Source organism: Macrobrachium nipponense, chromosome 48 (assembly GCF_015104395.2).
Source record: "Macrobrachium nipponense isolate FS-2020 chromosome 48, ASM1510439v2, whole genome shotgun sequence".
NCBI lineage: Eukaryota > Metazoa > Arthropoda > Malacostraca > Decapoda > Palaemonidae > Macrobrachium > Macrobrachium nipponense.
The window spans coordinates 19,891,272-19,905,831 of record NC_087223.1 but is presented as its reverse complement, the minus strand read 5'-3'; the positions used below and the strand labels follow the sequence as shown (position 1 = coordinate 19,905,831).

At 47.1% G+C, this 14,560-nt stretch overlaps 1 protein-coding gene across 50 annotated transcripts; it reads right to left on the bottom strand.

Annotated features, from left to right (window-relative positions):
- Positions 1 to 4,557: 4,557 nt before the first annotated feature.
- On the bottom strand, positions 4,558 to 14,033 carry LOC135205096 (uncharacterized). 50 transcript variants are annotated; one of them, XM_064235425.1, is made up of 15 exons: positions 11,738 to 11,794; positions 11,567 to 11,676; positions 11,433 to 11,460; positions 11,254 to 11,281; positions 11,048 to 11,187; positions 10,225 to 10,550; positions 9,837 to 10,032; positions 9,269 to 9,352; positions 9,022 to 9,049; positions 8,752 to 8,779; positions 8,436 to 8,463; positions 8,187 to 8,351; positions 8,075 to 8,102; positions 7,660 to 7,714; positions 4,558 to 7,575 (listed from the first exon to the last, which is right to left on the bottom strand). In XM_064235425.1, exons 4-15 carry the CDS (start codon positions 11,260 to 11,262, stop codon positions 7,433 to 7,435), a joined length of 1,230 nt encoding a protein of 409 aa, XP_064091495.1. In that variant the 5' UTR covers positions 11,263 to 11,281; positions 11,433 to 11,460; positions 11,567 to 11,676; positions 11,738 to 11,794; the 3' UTR covers positions 4,558 to 7,432. The 50 variants fall into 50 exon arrangements, 15 of the variants coding, with proteins under 15 accessions (XP_064091495.1, XP_064091500.1, XP_064091496.1 ...); XM_064235430.1 differs by lacking the exon at positions 7,660 to 7,714; XM_064235426.1 differs by lacking the exon at positions 8,075 to 8,102 and having other exon boundaries at positions 7,632 to 7,687.
- Positions 14,034 to 14,560: the final 527 nt, after the last annotated feature.

The following is a 14,560-nucleotide window of genomic DNA, read 5'->3' as shown; positions in this document are numbered from 1 at the left end:
AAGATTTAATCTATGAAAATTTTTATTTTTATAAAAAAAAATGCATGTTCTATGTGTCCCTTTGGTTTAACCTGAATATAAAAAGTTCTTAATTGTTGGAATTTTCTTTTCCTTAAAAAGAAGCTTTGTAAATAAATTAACCCCACTTAATCAGGCAAAATTTATTCATTACAAACCTAAATTTCATAAAAAGCCTTACTTTCATGCAGTGGCTCTAACTGTGCCAACTTATTGAATCTTGGAAGACAAGACTCTATGTACAAGGCCAAACCTGTCACATGCAGATGTATCCTGAGTTACTCTTCCAGGATATCAGATATATTCTTTAATATGCTGTACATTCTCAATCAAATATTCTTTACTCTAATGGTGGGTTGTACTAGTAGTGATTTGTGGATAAAGTTTTGAAAGTTATTGCCTTGCATGCCCATGGTCAATAGTTCCATAATCACAAGGTGTTCCTTAAGAGAACATTATCCTCATTCTGTAAGTCAGTCCAAATTTCAATTTCTTTCGGAGCTTGTCTTTTATTAACGTAGTCATGAGATCTCTCGCCTGTTACACAGTAGTGGATTATTCTGTTTTCGGTTTTGTCACTTTCTGCCATGATTCCATCACATTTAGCAAGTTAAGATCAACTGGATTGAACTCCCCATCACTTATATGTTTGTGGAGATTTTCAGTAGTGCCTTTTCATTCAACCTCGCCATACTTATTGAGTGCTTAGAGTGGGTTCCTTGCAGCTTTTTTATGTCCTCTGTAAATCAGATCCAGCAATCAAAGGGAAACAATGTTCCCCACAGTAGATGTGCTCAGTGTTTGTGAAGTGCACAAAGGAAGGCTTACAAGCATCACACACTAAAGAAACATGCCAATGCTCCCTACATTACAAGCTGTGCTGATACTCCATCGGATGAGGCTTCATAGTCTGTGATAACTCTTCCTTGATCTAAGGGCATTAGAGAAGGAGGAACAAGCTTTTGTCTGAAGTGTTGACTCCCCCTATATATCCTACTGAAAATTTGCCTCAGAATCCCCTTCCACAGGGTTTACCCAACCAATTCCGGAATGGATTTATCTGCATCTTAGACTGCCACAACGCGGATGGCTGTCTGTTGTCTTGAACAGAAGCAGCCTTGAGTATGAGACTGCTCTCAATATCTCCATGTGCAAAGCTCAGTTCCAAACAGTGTCTCACTGCTCTAGACAGCGGAGCAGGAGCACCTCGAATGAGGATTCTTCAAAACCTTGCAGGTTTTTTCATACAAGAACATCCTTAATAATTTTCAACATCTTGGCACCCCTGTTCTCTAATTGATGCACGTGACTGATGGGTACCCAAGGCTCCAGGTTTTATACAGGCAGAACTACTAATAATTTCTGACAGCTGGAAAAAAAGATTGCAGTCTATATGACATCGAAAACCACCAAACTTGGGCATATATAAATGATAGGTTTGTATGCACACACCAATTTTGAAGTACTACAAAATTCAGGTTTTTGTTAAGCACTGTTCGTAAAAGCTGTGCAGGTTTTGCATAATCTATTTTCACAACTGATATCTGATGTCAATGTCCCTGGCATTTATGATGCCGGATAACTACAAATAAACTCGATAACTAATCATAACTGAACATATTTACAGAAGAAATTTTTCAAACCTGACAGATCTACCAGCCAAGAATACGGACAAAGCAGGTTAGAGAGAAGTTTGTAAGAAATACCAATGGACCATCATCTTCAACACGCATCCTTTCTCTTGCCTGAAACATAAGACTTACTTGAAGCCATCTAGGTTAGATATAAATCAAAACCAACAACAGGCTTAAAATCCAGAATGAACTCTACATTATAATTTGTCAACTAAATGCTATTTAAACTGGTATAAAGTTACAAAATTTGGCTGTTGCCAAAAGGCATCAAATATAAAACTAAAAATCCTAGCAATTTAATATATCCAACTTGACAAATCACCTAAAACACCAGCCTTCTCCTTACCTCATCTGAAAGACAAAAATACCTGGGTCATTAAAGGGGCGACGACAACAATTATGGCACCCGACAGCTCGTCAAACACTAAGCTACTCAGAACAGGCATGGCATACAGTATGTATTGCCATATCTTAAGAAACATATACTGGACAGCCTTTTCTCAATGTGCACAATCACAGGTGTGAAAATACTGTACCCTCCTAATTTAACCACCACTGTGATGAAATTTCCTTAAAAACCATCATATTTAATCACTTAAAACTGCATAAACTGAGTAACGAGGCAGGTTATGTTTTAAAAATAGTTATTCACACAAGTCTGTTTTAAAAAATGATAGTCTTTTCTGCTTAAAATATGGACGGCAGAGGACTTCGTTCCACGAGCGGTTAAAGGCTACAATTACAAGCAGCCTTGCCAAAAGGCTTTGCAAGACTTTGATTCTGAATGTTTCTTGTATTTATTATCGTAATCACTTCATCAGATATTATAGACATGACATCAATCTTTTAATTGAGCCAGCAACTTTGTTATAACACCTTGTTCAATAAAGTTCTAACTCCAACACGGAAATACTACTGGCTCTCACATCTTGGTAAATCTTTGTTTCAAAGATACCTGAACACAAAGGAGGCTACAGTATTCATCACTAAAGTACTCGCTTCCTCTTAAGAGCTAGTAGCAAAAACAGGGGTACTATGAGCACTTGATATAGGGAGTTGTGATGCAGTCATTAAATATTCTGTTCTTCAAGGATTGTTTTGTTTGTTTGTGTGTAGGGTGCTTTTACGTTGCATGGAACCAGTGGTTATTCAGCAACGGGACCAATGGCTTGACATGACTTCCGAACCACGTCGAGAGAACTTATATCACCAGAAATACACATCTCTCACTCCTCAATGGAATGGCCGAGAATCGAACCCGCGACCACCAAGGTGGGACGCTAATACCATACCAACCACACCGCTGAGGCGCTTCTTCAAAGATCGTACCGATTGACTGTAACACCAATTCCCACTAATCTTCCGAAGCAATCCCTTTTTTCAGACCAAGCCTGCCTTACCTCTGCCAACCCCATTCAGTCTACCACTCTCTCCACAGAACACAATCCTCAAACCTGTCATTATCGATCCTACATTAATTCCATTTAGGTTTAAAAATCTCTGCCACAGCACTGTCTCATACAAGCCCCTATCCTGTAGGGGGTCATAATGCAGTGCAATATAGGCATTACATGAGGTACTTTGCAACATTCATTAGGCCACTAGCTGGAACTCTTCATTCCTTATTATTTACCTAAATTCTTTCTTTTTCTTCCATCTTACTTAACACTCTCCTAACAATTAATTCATAGCGCTACTACAAGGTTTTCCTCCTGTTAAACCTTTTTACTGTCAATTTCCGTTTCAGCGCTGAATGGTCCAAGTTACCCAAGTGCTTGGTGTGTATGTCTAAAATTTATAAATCAATCAAACAATAAACCAAGCCTCTACTACAGAATATCCAGTGCCTAAACAACATGAAAAGAAAAATGTCACTCCATAGATGGCCTGCTAATTATATATGAACTGCCATCAATGTAATTCTAAGATTTTCCTTGAGGACTAAGATCTAACGTACCAGACCTGGTCCATGGAGAGAACCCATCAAAGGTGATGTGGGATTTCCAACACAATGGAGGATGACCAAACAAGTCCTTTTTTTTCAGTATTTTGTTTTTACTACAGTATACAGCTACACTATGCTACTGTATAAAAAGTTAGAAAGGCAACATTAAAACAAAATCCAAAAATGGTTGACAACCCTACCACTGGTACAGTATGCTTGAAATATTGGTAGCTGCAGAACCTTCCTTAACCAAAGTGGGGTAGTGCCATGAAAGTACCTCATGTGGTGGACTGTAGGCATTACTCAAGGGTGTTTACAACCATTTTCTGGATCTGTTCTAACTCCGAAGGGTCACCCTTCAACATCATTGGTCCTTCAACAATCCTTTGAGATTTGAGTTCCATTACTCTTGCACTTTGCAATTCTGGCCATCATGACAACTTCCACTCACCTTGCCAAATGTTATTCCATTTGCTGTGCATCTCAAGCTACCACAAGCATTGATCTTGTATGTTAAATCCTCTCCTCTTGACCTTCAGGTCCTCAAACTACTGCAGTTATCAGGCTTTCTGAACTTCAACCTTCAGTATTTTTTCTTCCTCCCAACCAATCATGTAACAAAATGAAGCCTTGGGTACTTGTTAAATTCTTAGGGAAAATATGAGCAGTACAACAGTATAATGAACATCACAGAATTCATATCAGGCTTAACCTAAAAAATCAGTGGTCAAATTCATAAGTAACAAAGTTGCACAATTTTCTACACTTTCATTTGTTGCACTGATATACTTCGTACTGGTTTCAACTGCATAGAAAAAACAAAGGTCTTACCTTTGCGTGAATTGTCAAACTATAACTTCACCAGCAAAGTGGAAACCTTAACACATTATTATTGTTGGATCATTTATTTCATAATTTCACATTTCAGCACAAGAGGTTTTATTATAAAAATACATCATCATTGATTTATTTTTTATTAAACTCTTATCTCCAGAACTCTGAAGATCTCATTCGCCTGAAAATACAACAAATTTGTCTTTTTACTACAAAACAATTGAATAAATAAAACTGTATTACACAAATTTCAGCTTGATCACTTCATGTACAACTATACAACACTAGAAACTAACAGCAATATGTTAACTGCTGGGGTTATCATTTACATTTTTACCAATAAGTTACAACTTTACTAATTAACTTTACAAAACTTTATCAACTACAACAATTTTAATACAGTTACCACATCACATGGGAGACTGGCTCATGCAAAAGCTTTCTCATATAACACATTCAGTCCACATGTGGATATAACTATAAAAAAAAAATAAAGTACCACAACCACACTTCTTCCACACAATGATATGTGCATAAATTAACACAATACTTCTTCAACAGGACGACCACATGCACACGCTAACTGATTCTCTTCCACTCGACTTCCACCAGATAATTCCTTCCATGATACTAACCAGAGACACAAGACTTGTCCATTGGATCACCATCCACAAAGCTGTTGCTGCAGGACCAGTAGACATCACAACGCACTTCTCTTTTCAGCGACAGTAGAAGGTCTTCACAAAAACCAACTGCATGGCTCTCCAGAACAAGCAACAGGTTCCCGAGGATTACGGTTGAAAACAGCCTCTTCCATAGGACTGCAACGCATAACGAGGTTTCTCCCACAGGAACGTCGACTGCCAACCTCTCCCACGGGACTGCCCAACTCCAACCTCTCCCACGGAACCCTAACCACTAGCCTCCCCCAAATTAATGTCCCACATGTTTGTTGCCCGCCCACCTCTCCCCAGGATCGCCAAAGGCCAGCCTCTCCCATAGGACCGCTGAATGCCAATCTCACCCACAAGACCCTTAACGTTACTCTCATATGGGACCAACTTCTTGAAGAGGCATTTTCTGATCGCAAGCCTTCCCCATGGAAGAGCCAACCGCCAGCCTCCCCCAATGGGAATCACATGACAGACAGTTTCTTCCACAGTAACTGCCGACTGCCAGTCTCTCCTACAGGAACTGCCAACCACCAGCGTCTTCCCTTCCACAGTATCTGCTGACTGCCAGCCTCTCCTACAGGAACTGCCAACCACCAGCGTCTTCCCTTCCACAGTATCTGCTGACTGCCAGCCTCTCCTACAGGAACTGCTGACTGCCAGCCTCTCCTACAGGAACTGCCAACTGCCAGCCTCTCCTACAGGAACTGTCGACCACCAGCGCTTCCCTTCCACAGTATCGGCTGACTGCCAGCCTCTCCTACAGGAACTGCTGACTGCTAGCCTCTCCTCCAGGAACTGTCGACCACCAGCGTCTTCCCTTCACAGTATCCGCCGACTGCCAGCCTCTCCTACAGGAACTGCTGACTGCCAGTCTCTCCTACAGGAACTGTCAACCACCAGCGTCTTCCCTTCCACAGTATCGGCTGACTGCCAGCCTCTTACAGAAACTGCTGACTGCCAGCCTCTTACAGCAACTGCCAACTGCCAGCCTCTCTTACAGGAACTGTCGACTGCCAGCGTCTTCCCTTCCACAGTATCCGCCATTTGCCCGCCTTCCGCCAACCACCAGGCCCTCTTACATGACTCAGACTGCCAGGCTCTCTCCCATGGGAACTACTGACCAGCAGCCTTTCCCACAACAATCACTGACCGGCAGCCTATCCAAGGGTACGCTGATCCACAGCCTCTCCCAAGGGTATGCAGATTCACAGCCTCTCCCAAGGGTATGCTGATCCCCAGCCTCTCCCAAGGGTACGCCAATCCACAGCCTCTCCCAAGGGTATGCAGATTCACAGCCTCTCCCAAGGGTATGCAGATTCACAGCCTCTCCCAAGGGTATGCAGATTCACAGCCTCTCCCAAGTGTATGCTGATCCCCAGCCTCTACCAAGGGTACGCTGATCCACAGCCTCTCCCACGGGTATGCCAATCCACAGCCTCTCCCAAGGGTATATGCCGATCCACAGCCTCTCCCAAGGGTATATGCCAATCCACAGCCTCTCCTAAGGGTATATGCCAATCCACAGCCTCTCCTAAGGGTATTTGTCAATCCACAGCCTCTCCCAAGGGTATATGCCAATCCACAGCCTCTCCCAAGGGTATGCTGACCGCCCGCCTATCCTACGAGAACTCCCAGCTGCCACCTTCTTCCTTGAGAACCATCAACTGTTGCCACCTCCCACGGGACTGCCGTCTGCCAGACTCTCCCATGTGACCACCGATTGCCAGGCTCGCTCTCCAAAGGGACTGCCAACCGCCAGCCTCTTCAACGGGAACAGAAGACCTCCAGCCTCTTCAACAGGAACAGAAGACCACCCGTCTCTCCAACGGGAAACAGCTGACCGCCAGCCAGCCTCTTCAACAGGAACAGCCGACCACCAGCCTCTTCAACGGGAACAGCCGACCGCCAGCCTCTTCAACGGGAACAGCCGACCGCCAGCCTCTTCAACGGGAACAGCCGACCGCCAGCCTCTTCAACGGGAACGTTCCAGCCGACCGCCAACCTCTCCAACGGAAACAGCCGACCGCCAGCCTCTTCAATGGGAACAGAAGACCACCAGTCTCTCCAACGGGAAACAGCTGACTGCCAGCAAGCCTCTTCAACGGGAACGGCCGACCGCCAGCCTCTTCAACGGGAACAGCCGACCGCCAGCCTTTTCAACGGGAACAGCCAACCGCCAGCCTTTTCAACGGGAACAGCCGACTGCCAGCCTCTCCATCAGGAACAGATGACCCCAGCCTCTCCCACAGGTATAAGGACCCAAAACTTCTTCCATAAGTATGCCATCCCCAAGCCTCTCCCGCAGGTAGGCTGACCACCAGCTTCTTTTACGGGGCCAACTGACCACCAACTACCAAACTCTCCCACGGGAACGCCGACTGCCAATCTCTCCCACGGGACTGTCGAATGCCAACCTCTTCCAAGGGAACGTCGAATGCCAACCTCTTCCAAGGGAACGTTGAATGCCAACCTCTTCCAAGGGGACGTCGAACGCCAACCTCTCCCACAGGACTGTTGAATGCCAACCTCTTCCAAGGGAACGTCGAACGCCAACCTCTTCCAAGGGAACGTCGAACGCCAACCTCTCCATGGGACTGTCGAATGCCAACCTCTCCCACGGAATCATCGAATGCTAACCTCTCCCACGAGACCGCCGACTGCCAACCTCTTCCACAGGACCGCCGACTGCCAACCTCTCCCACAGGACTGTCTAATCCCAACCTCTCTCAAGGGAACGTCGAACGCCAACCTCTCCCACGGGACCGTAGAATGCCAACCTTTCCCAAAGGACCATCTAATGCTCTCTCCCACACGACCGTTGATTGTTAACCTCTCCCACGGGACCGTCGAATGCCAACCTCTCCCATGGACAGTCGATTGCCAACCTCTCCCACGGGACCGTCGATTGCCAACCTCTCCCACGGGATTGTCGAATGCCAACCTCTTCCACGGGATCGTCGAATGCCAACCTCTTCCAAGGGAACGTCGAACGCCAACCTCTCCCACAGGACCGCAGACTGCCAACCTCTCCCACAGGACTGTCGAATCCCAACCTCTCTTAATAGATCGTCGGATGACAACCTCTTCCAAGGGAACGTCGAACGCCAACCTCTTCCAAGGGAACGTTGAACGCCAACCTCTCCCACAGGACCGCAGACTGCCAACCTCTCCCATAGGATTGTCGAATCCCAACATCTCAATAGATCGTCGGATGGAACCTCTTCCAAGGGAACGTCGAATGCCAACCTCTCCTATGGGACCATTGAATGCCAACCTCTCCCACAGGACCGTCGATTGCCAACCTCTCCCACAGGACCGCCAACTACCAACCTCTCCCACGGGACCGTTGAATGCCAACCTCTCCCCACAGGACCCGTCGATTGCCTACCCTCTCCCACAGGAACCCGCAACTACCACCCTCTCCCCACGGGAACGGGCCGTTGAATGCCAACCTCTCCCACGGAACCGTCAATTGCCAACCTCTCCCACGGGACCGTCGATTGCCAACCTCTCCCACGGGACTGTTGATTGCCAACCTCTCTCACGGGATCGTCGAATGCCAATCTCTCACAGGATCATCGAACACCAACCTCTCCCACAGGACCGCTGACTGCCGACCTCTCCCACAGGACCGCTGACTGCCGACCTCTCCCACAGGACCGCCGACTGCCAACCTCTCCCACGATCGTCGAATGCCAACCTCTCCCACGGGATCGTCGAATGCCAACCTCTCCCACGGGACCGCTGACTACTAGCCTCTTCTATGGGACCGTCGAATGCCAGCCTCTCCCACGGGATCATCTAATGCTCTCTCCCCACACGACCTTGTTGTTAACCTCTCCCACGGGACCGTCAAATGCCAACCTCTCCCACGGGACCGTCGAATGCCAACTCTCACGGACCGTCGATTGCCAACCTCTCCCACGGGACCGTCGATTGCCAACCTCTCTCACGGGACGTCGTTGCCAACCTCTCCCACGGGATCGTCGAATGCCAACCTCTCCCACGGGATCGTCGAATGCCAACCTCTCCCACGGGACCGCTGACTACTAGCCTCTTCTATGGGACCGTCGAATGCCAGCCTCTCCCACGGGATCGTCTAATGCTCTCTCCCACACGACCGTTGATTGTTAACCTCTCCCACGGGACCGTCAAATGCCAACCTCTCCCACGGGACCGTCGATTGCCAACCTCTCCCACGGGACCGTCGATTGCCAACCTCTCCCACGGGACCGTCGATTGCCAACCTCTCCCACGGAACCGTCGATTGCCAACCTCTCCCACGGACCGTCGATTGCCAACCTCTCCCACGGGACTGTTGATTGCCACCTCTCTCACGAACCGTCAAATGCCAACCTCTCCCACGGACTGTGATTGCCCAACCTCTCTCACGGGAATCGTCGAATGCCAAAACTCTCTCACGGGATCGTTGAACGCCACCTCTCACACAGGACCGCTGGACTGCTCCGGAACCTCTCGCCCACCCCCCCGCTCGGACTGCCGACCTCTCCCACAGGACCGCTGACTTGCCGACCGTCTCCACAGACGCCGAACCTGTCCAACCTCTCCCACAGGACCGCGCCGACCTGGGCCACCTCTCCCCGGGCTCGTCGAATGCCAACCTCTCCCACGGGACCGCTGACTACTAGCCTCTTCTATGGGACCGTCGAATGCCAGCCTCTCCCACGGGATCGTCTAATGCTCTCTCCCACACGACCGTTGATTGTTAACCTCTCCCACGGGACCGTCGAATGCCAACCTCTCCCACGGGACCGCCGACTGCCAACCTCTCCCACGGGACCGCTGAATGCCCAACACTCACACGGGACCGTCGAATTCCAACCTCTCCCATGGGACCGCCGACTGCCAACCTCTCCCACGGGACCGCTGAATGCCCACCACTCCCACAGGACTGCTGACTGCCAACCTCTCCCAAGGGATCATCAAATGCCAACCTCTCCCACGGGATCGTCAAATGCCAACCTCTCCCACGGGACCGCTGACTACCAGCCTCTTCTACGGGACCGTCGAATGCCAACCTTTCCCAAGGGACTGTTAATGCTCTGTCCCACACGACCGTTGATTGTTAAACTCTCCCACGGGACCATCGATTGCCAACCTCTCCCACGGGACCGTCGATTGCCAACCTCTCCCACGGGACCGTCGATTGCCAACCTCTCCCACGGGACCGTCGATTGCCAACCTCTCCCACGGGACTGTCGAATGCCAATCTCTTCCAAGGGAACGTCGAACGCCAACCTCTCCCACAGGACCGCCGACTGCCAACCTCTCCCACAGGACTTTTGAATCCCAATAGATCGTCGGAAGGCAACCTCTTCCGAGGGAACGTTGAACGCCAACCTCTCCCACAGGACCGTCAGATGCCAACCTCTCAGAAGGGACCGTCTAATGCCAACCTCTCCCACGGGACCGCCGACTGCCAACCTCTCTCACGGGACCGCTGAATGCCCACCTCTCCCACAGGACTGCTGACTGCCAACCTCTCCCATGGGATCGTCGAATGCCAACCTCTCCCACGCGATCGTTGAATGCCAACCTCTCCCACGGGACCGCTGACTACTAGCCTCTTCTATGGGACCGTCGAATGCTCTCTCCCACACGACCGTTGATTGTTAACCTCTCCCACGGGACCGCTGAATGCCCAACACTCCCACGGGACCGCCGACTGCCAACCTTTCCACGGGACCGCTGAATGCCCACCATTCCCACAGGACTGCTGACTGCCAACCTCTCCCACGGGATCGTCGAATGCCAACCTCTCCCACGGGATCGTTGAATGCCAACCACTCCCACAGGACCGCTGACTACCAGCCTCTTGTACGGGACCGTCGAATGCCAACCTTTCCCAAGGGACCTTCTAATGCTCTCTCCCACACGACCGTTGATTGTTAAACTCTCCCACGGGATTGTCAAATGTCAACCTCTCCCACGGGACCGTCGATTGCCAACCTCTCCCACGGGACCGTCGATTGCCAACCTCTCCCCAGGGACCGTTGATTGGTAACCTCTCCCACGGGACCATCGAATGCCAACCTTTACCACGCGATCGTCGAATGCCAACCTCTCCCACGGGATCGTCGAATGCCCAAAAAAAAACCTTTCTATCCCAGGGACGTCGAATGCCAACCTCTCCCATGGGATCGTCGAATGCCAACCTCCTCCCCACGGGATCGTCCGAATGCCAACCTCTCCCACGGGACCGCCGAATGCCAACCTCTCCCACGGGACCATTCGAATTGCCCAAGACCTCCCCAACCGGTGGGAACGTCGAATGCCAACCTCTCCCACGGGACGTCGAATGCCAACCTCTCCCACGGGACCGTCGAATGCCAACCTCCCCCACGGGACCCCGTCGAATGCCAACTCCTCCGGAAGAAAAAAAAAAAAAAAAAAAAAAAAAAAAAAAAAAAACAAAAAAGACACGGACCGTCGATGCCAACCTTTCCCAAGGGACCGTCTAATGCCCTCTCCCACACGACGATTGATTGTTAACTTCTCCCACGGGACCGTCGATTGCCAACTTCTCCCATGGTGACCGTCGATTGCCAAACTTCTCCCATGTGGACCGTCGATTGCCAAACCTCCTCCCACGGGACTGTCGATTGCCAAACCTCTCCCATGGGACCGTCGATTGCCAAACCTCTCCCACGGGACCGTCGATTGCCAACCTCTCCCACGGGGCCGTCGTATTGCCAACCTCTCCCACGGGGCGTCGAATGCCAACCTCTCCCACGGGGCCGTCGAATGCCAACCTCTCCCACGGGGCCGTCGAATGCCAACCTCTCCCACGGGGCCGTCGAATGCCAACCTCTCCCACGGGACTATGAAACGCAAACCCTCGAGCACCAGTGACTTCCACAGAACTTCTACAGCCGGCCACTCCCAAAGGACCACAGACTGCCAAACTCATACAGGACTGCAGACCACGAGCTTCTTTCACTGGACCACACAACCAGTCTTCATCATGACTGCATACTGCCTGCCCCCTCTGAAGGATAACCAACTGATTCCATGTTGTTAAGCCTGCCGGCAGACTTGACCACAAGACTCCGCCAAGGGACTGCTGCCTGAACAATTACCAACAGGGCCTTCACCACTCGCACTGGACTTCTCAAAAGGACACTTCCCTTCTGCAGACCACCACCATCCATACCTGGCCCTTTTAACAAAACAAAGAATTATGTGAAAACTTTCAGAGCTCACATTGCAAATTTAACATACTATTCTTGGGCATTGGGTAATTTTCACTTTAAAAACTTGAAAAAATTACAAAACAAAGAATTATGTGAAAACTTTCAGAGCTCACATTGCAAATTTAACATACTATTCTTGGGCATTGGGTAATTTTCACTTTAAAAACTTGAAAAAAACTGATTAAAACTGCAAGAAAAATAACAAATATTAACTGCAGTAAATGAACTGGAAACATGAAAATGCCAAATAATTCGATAAAATAGTCCAAAAATAGGCTTGACTCCTGTAAAATCATCATAGAGGACAATTAGCATTTAATTTTCCCTTATTAATCAGACAGATTTTCCTACAATCCCCACACCACCAAAACTGCCAACCATTTTGTCAAGACATATTACTATCTGGGGAATTAAGAGCAAACCACATCTATAACAATTTTAAATTTTCTTCCCATTAAAACAAAAAACTACCCTGGCACACACAGAGAGAGAGAGAGAGAGAGAGAGAGAGAGAGAGAGAGAGAGAGAGAGAGAGAGCAATACTTACAGAAGTACACTTTCAAATGAACTAGCCGCCTTCCTTCGAATGATACAGAGAGGGGATTTTACTTGTCTCACAAACTAGCAGACGAGATTCCAAGCAGCCGTGCACCTTAACTATTAAGTAACCTATACGACTTTCAAAAATGACCAACCAAGAAGGCTTCGGAGGTAATCACACTATTTCTCCCTTTCACATCTTTATGTGAATGACTTCCGATCCAACATCCTCTTCTCTTTGCTGTGTCACCCACGACATCCTTACAGCTGCTTGCAATAATAATAATACAAGTTATATTCCACCGGAATTTTAAAAACTCCCAAATAAATCCAACAAAGCAATTACTATATTATAAGTCTGTGCTACATTCCTATTAAAAAACAAAAGCAAATCCTAATAATCAACTCTTATATCAAGTAACTAATCATGTATAATCCAGTAAAAGCAATTAAGATAAAGAAGGAACTTTAAACTCAAGTTGTGCTTCACTGTCAACGATACTCTCGCAGCACCACAAGTCTTCCTCAGTACTACAAGCATCGACGATTTTCAGCAACTTGCAGGATCTGCCAATACATGGACAACTTGTGTCCCTCCAGCAATCGTGACCAGCCCCATGGACAAATCAACTCCTTTCAAAGCCCTCAACTCCTGGCCAAGCCACTCTTTCGTAACAATGCTCGAACTCTGTGTAGTCATTCTGGCAGAACAGATCAATATAGAAGCACACCATCTAGCCTCAACACTCCTTACGAAGAGTAACTATTCATAACTGGTTCTTCGGAAGATTTGCCTAGATTTCCAAAAAAATAAATAAATAAATATAAGGGTAACAACTGGCTTTCACATCTGATATACCTACATTTTTGTAAAACTACACTCTGCTAGTGAAAGCTTCTTCAATTGAGTATAAAGTACTGTATATATCAAAATAATATTCACCTATTTCTACTTATAAGTTTCTCATCTTCATCATAACCAAATTAAGCTGATTACCCTTGCAACAAACTTACGACTGACTTATGTAATAAACTGCAAATCATATTTGATGTCAACAAAAATTACTTCAACGAACTTTATAAACTCCCTTATTTATAAACTCCCTTATTTATCCAAGAGACAAAATGAAGCACAGGACCCTTTGTCATATTGATAATTTAATTTACAGAATTTAAAGGAATTTGTTATAAATAAAACGTCATCACTTTTATCCCTATGAAATGAAAGAAGTTCATTTTCCTCTTGGTGGTGAGGTTTTCAAACTTGAACAATTCTTTTATGCATACCTATACTACCTTGAAGATGTCAAAGGACACCATGCCTCCTCAACTGTACGTCCAAGCCCACGTGACATTTAATACCAATAGACTGTCCCAAGAAAGTCTTCTTATTTTGCCACAGTAGGGACTACAAGTCGTGAATCATGTCCAAGCACTATCATACTTTTACCACCGGACAACCAACTGGTCATTCCATTCGGGCAGGCTGCAATTTTCAAAGAGGGGAAAACATTCATATGTTCTTTTTCTTTTAACTTACTGTACTATGGAAAATCCCAGCAAACTGTCATTTCTAAGAAATATATATTTCATAGTCTTGAGAACTTTCTGCAGAGCAATAACTACCCTATTAAAGCATATTATGATCTGATAACTTAATATCAAATTTCAAAAATTTAAATGTATACAATTTAATATTCC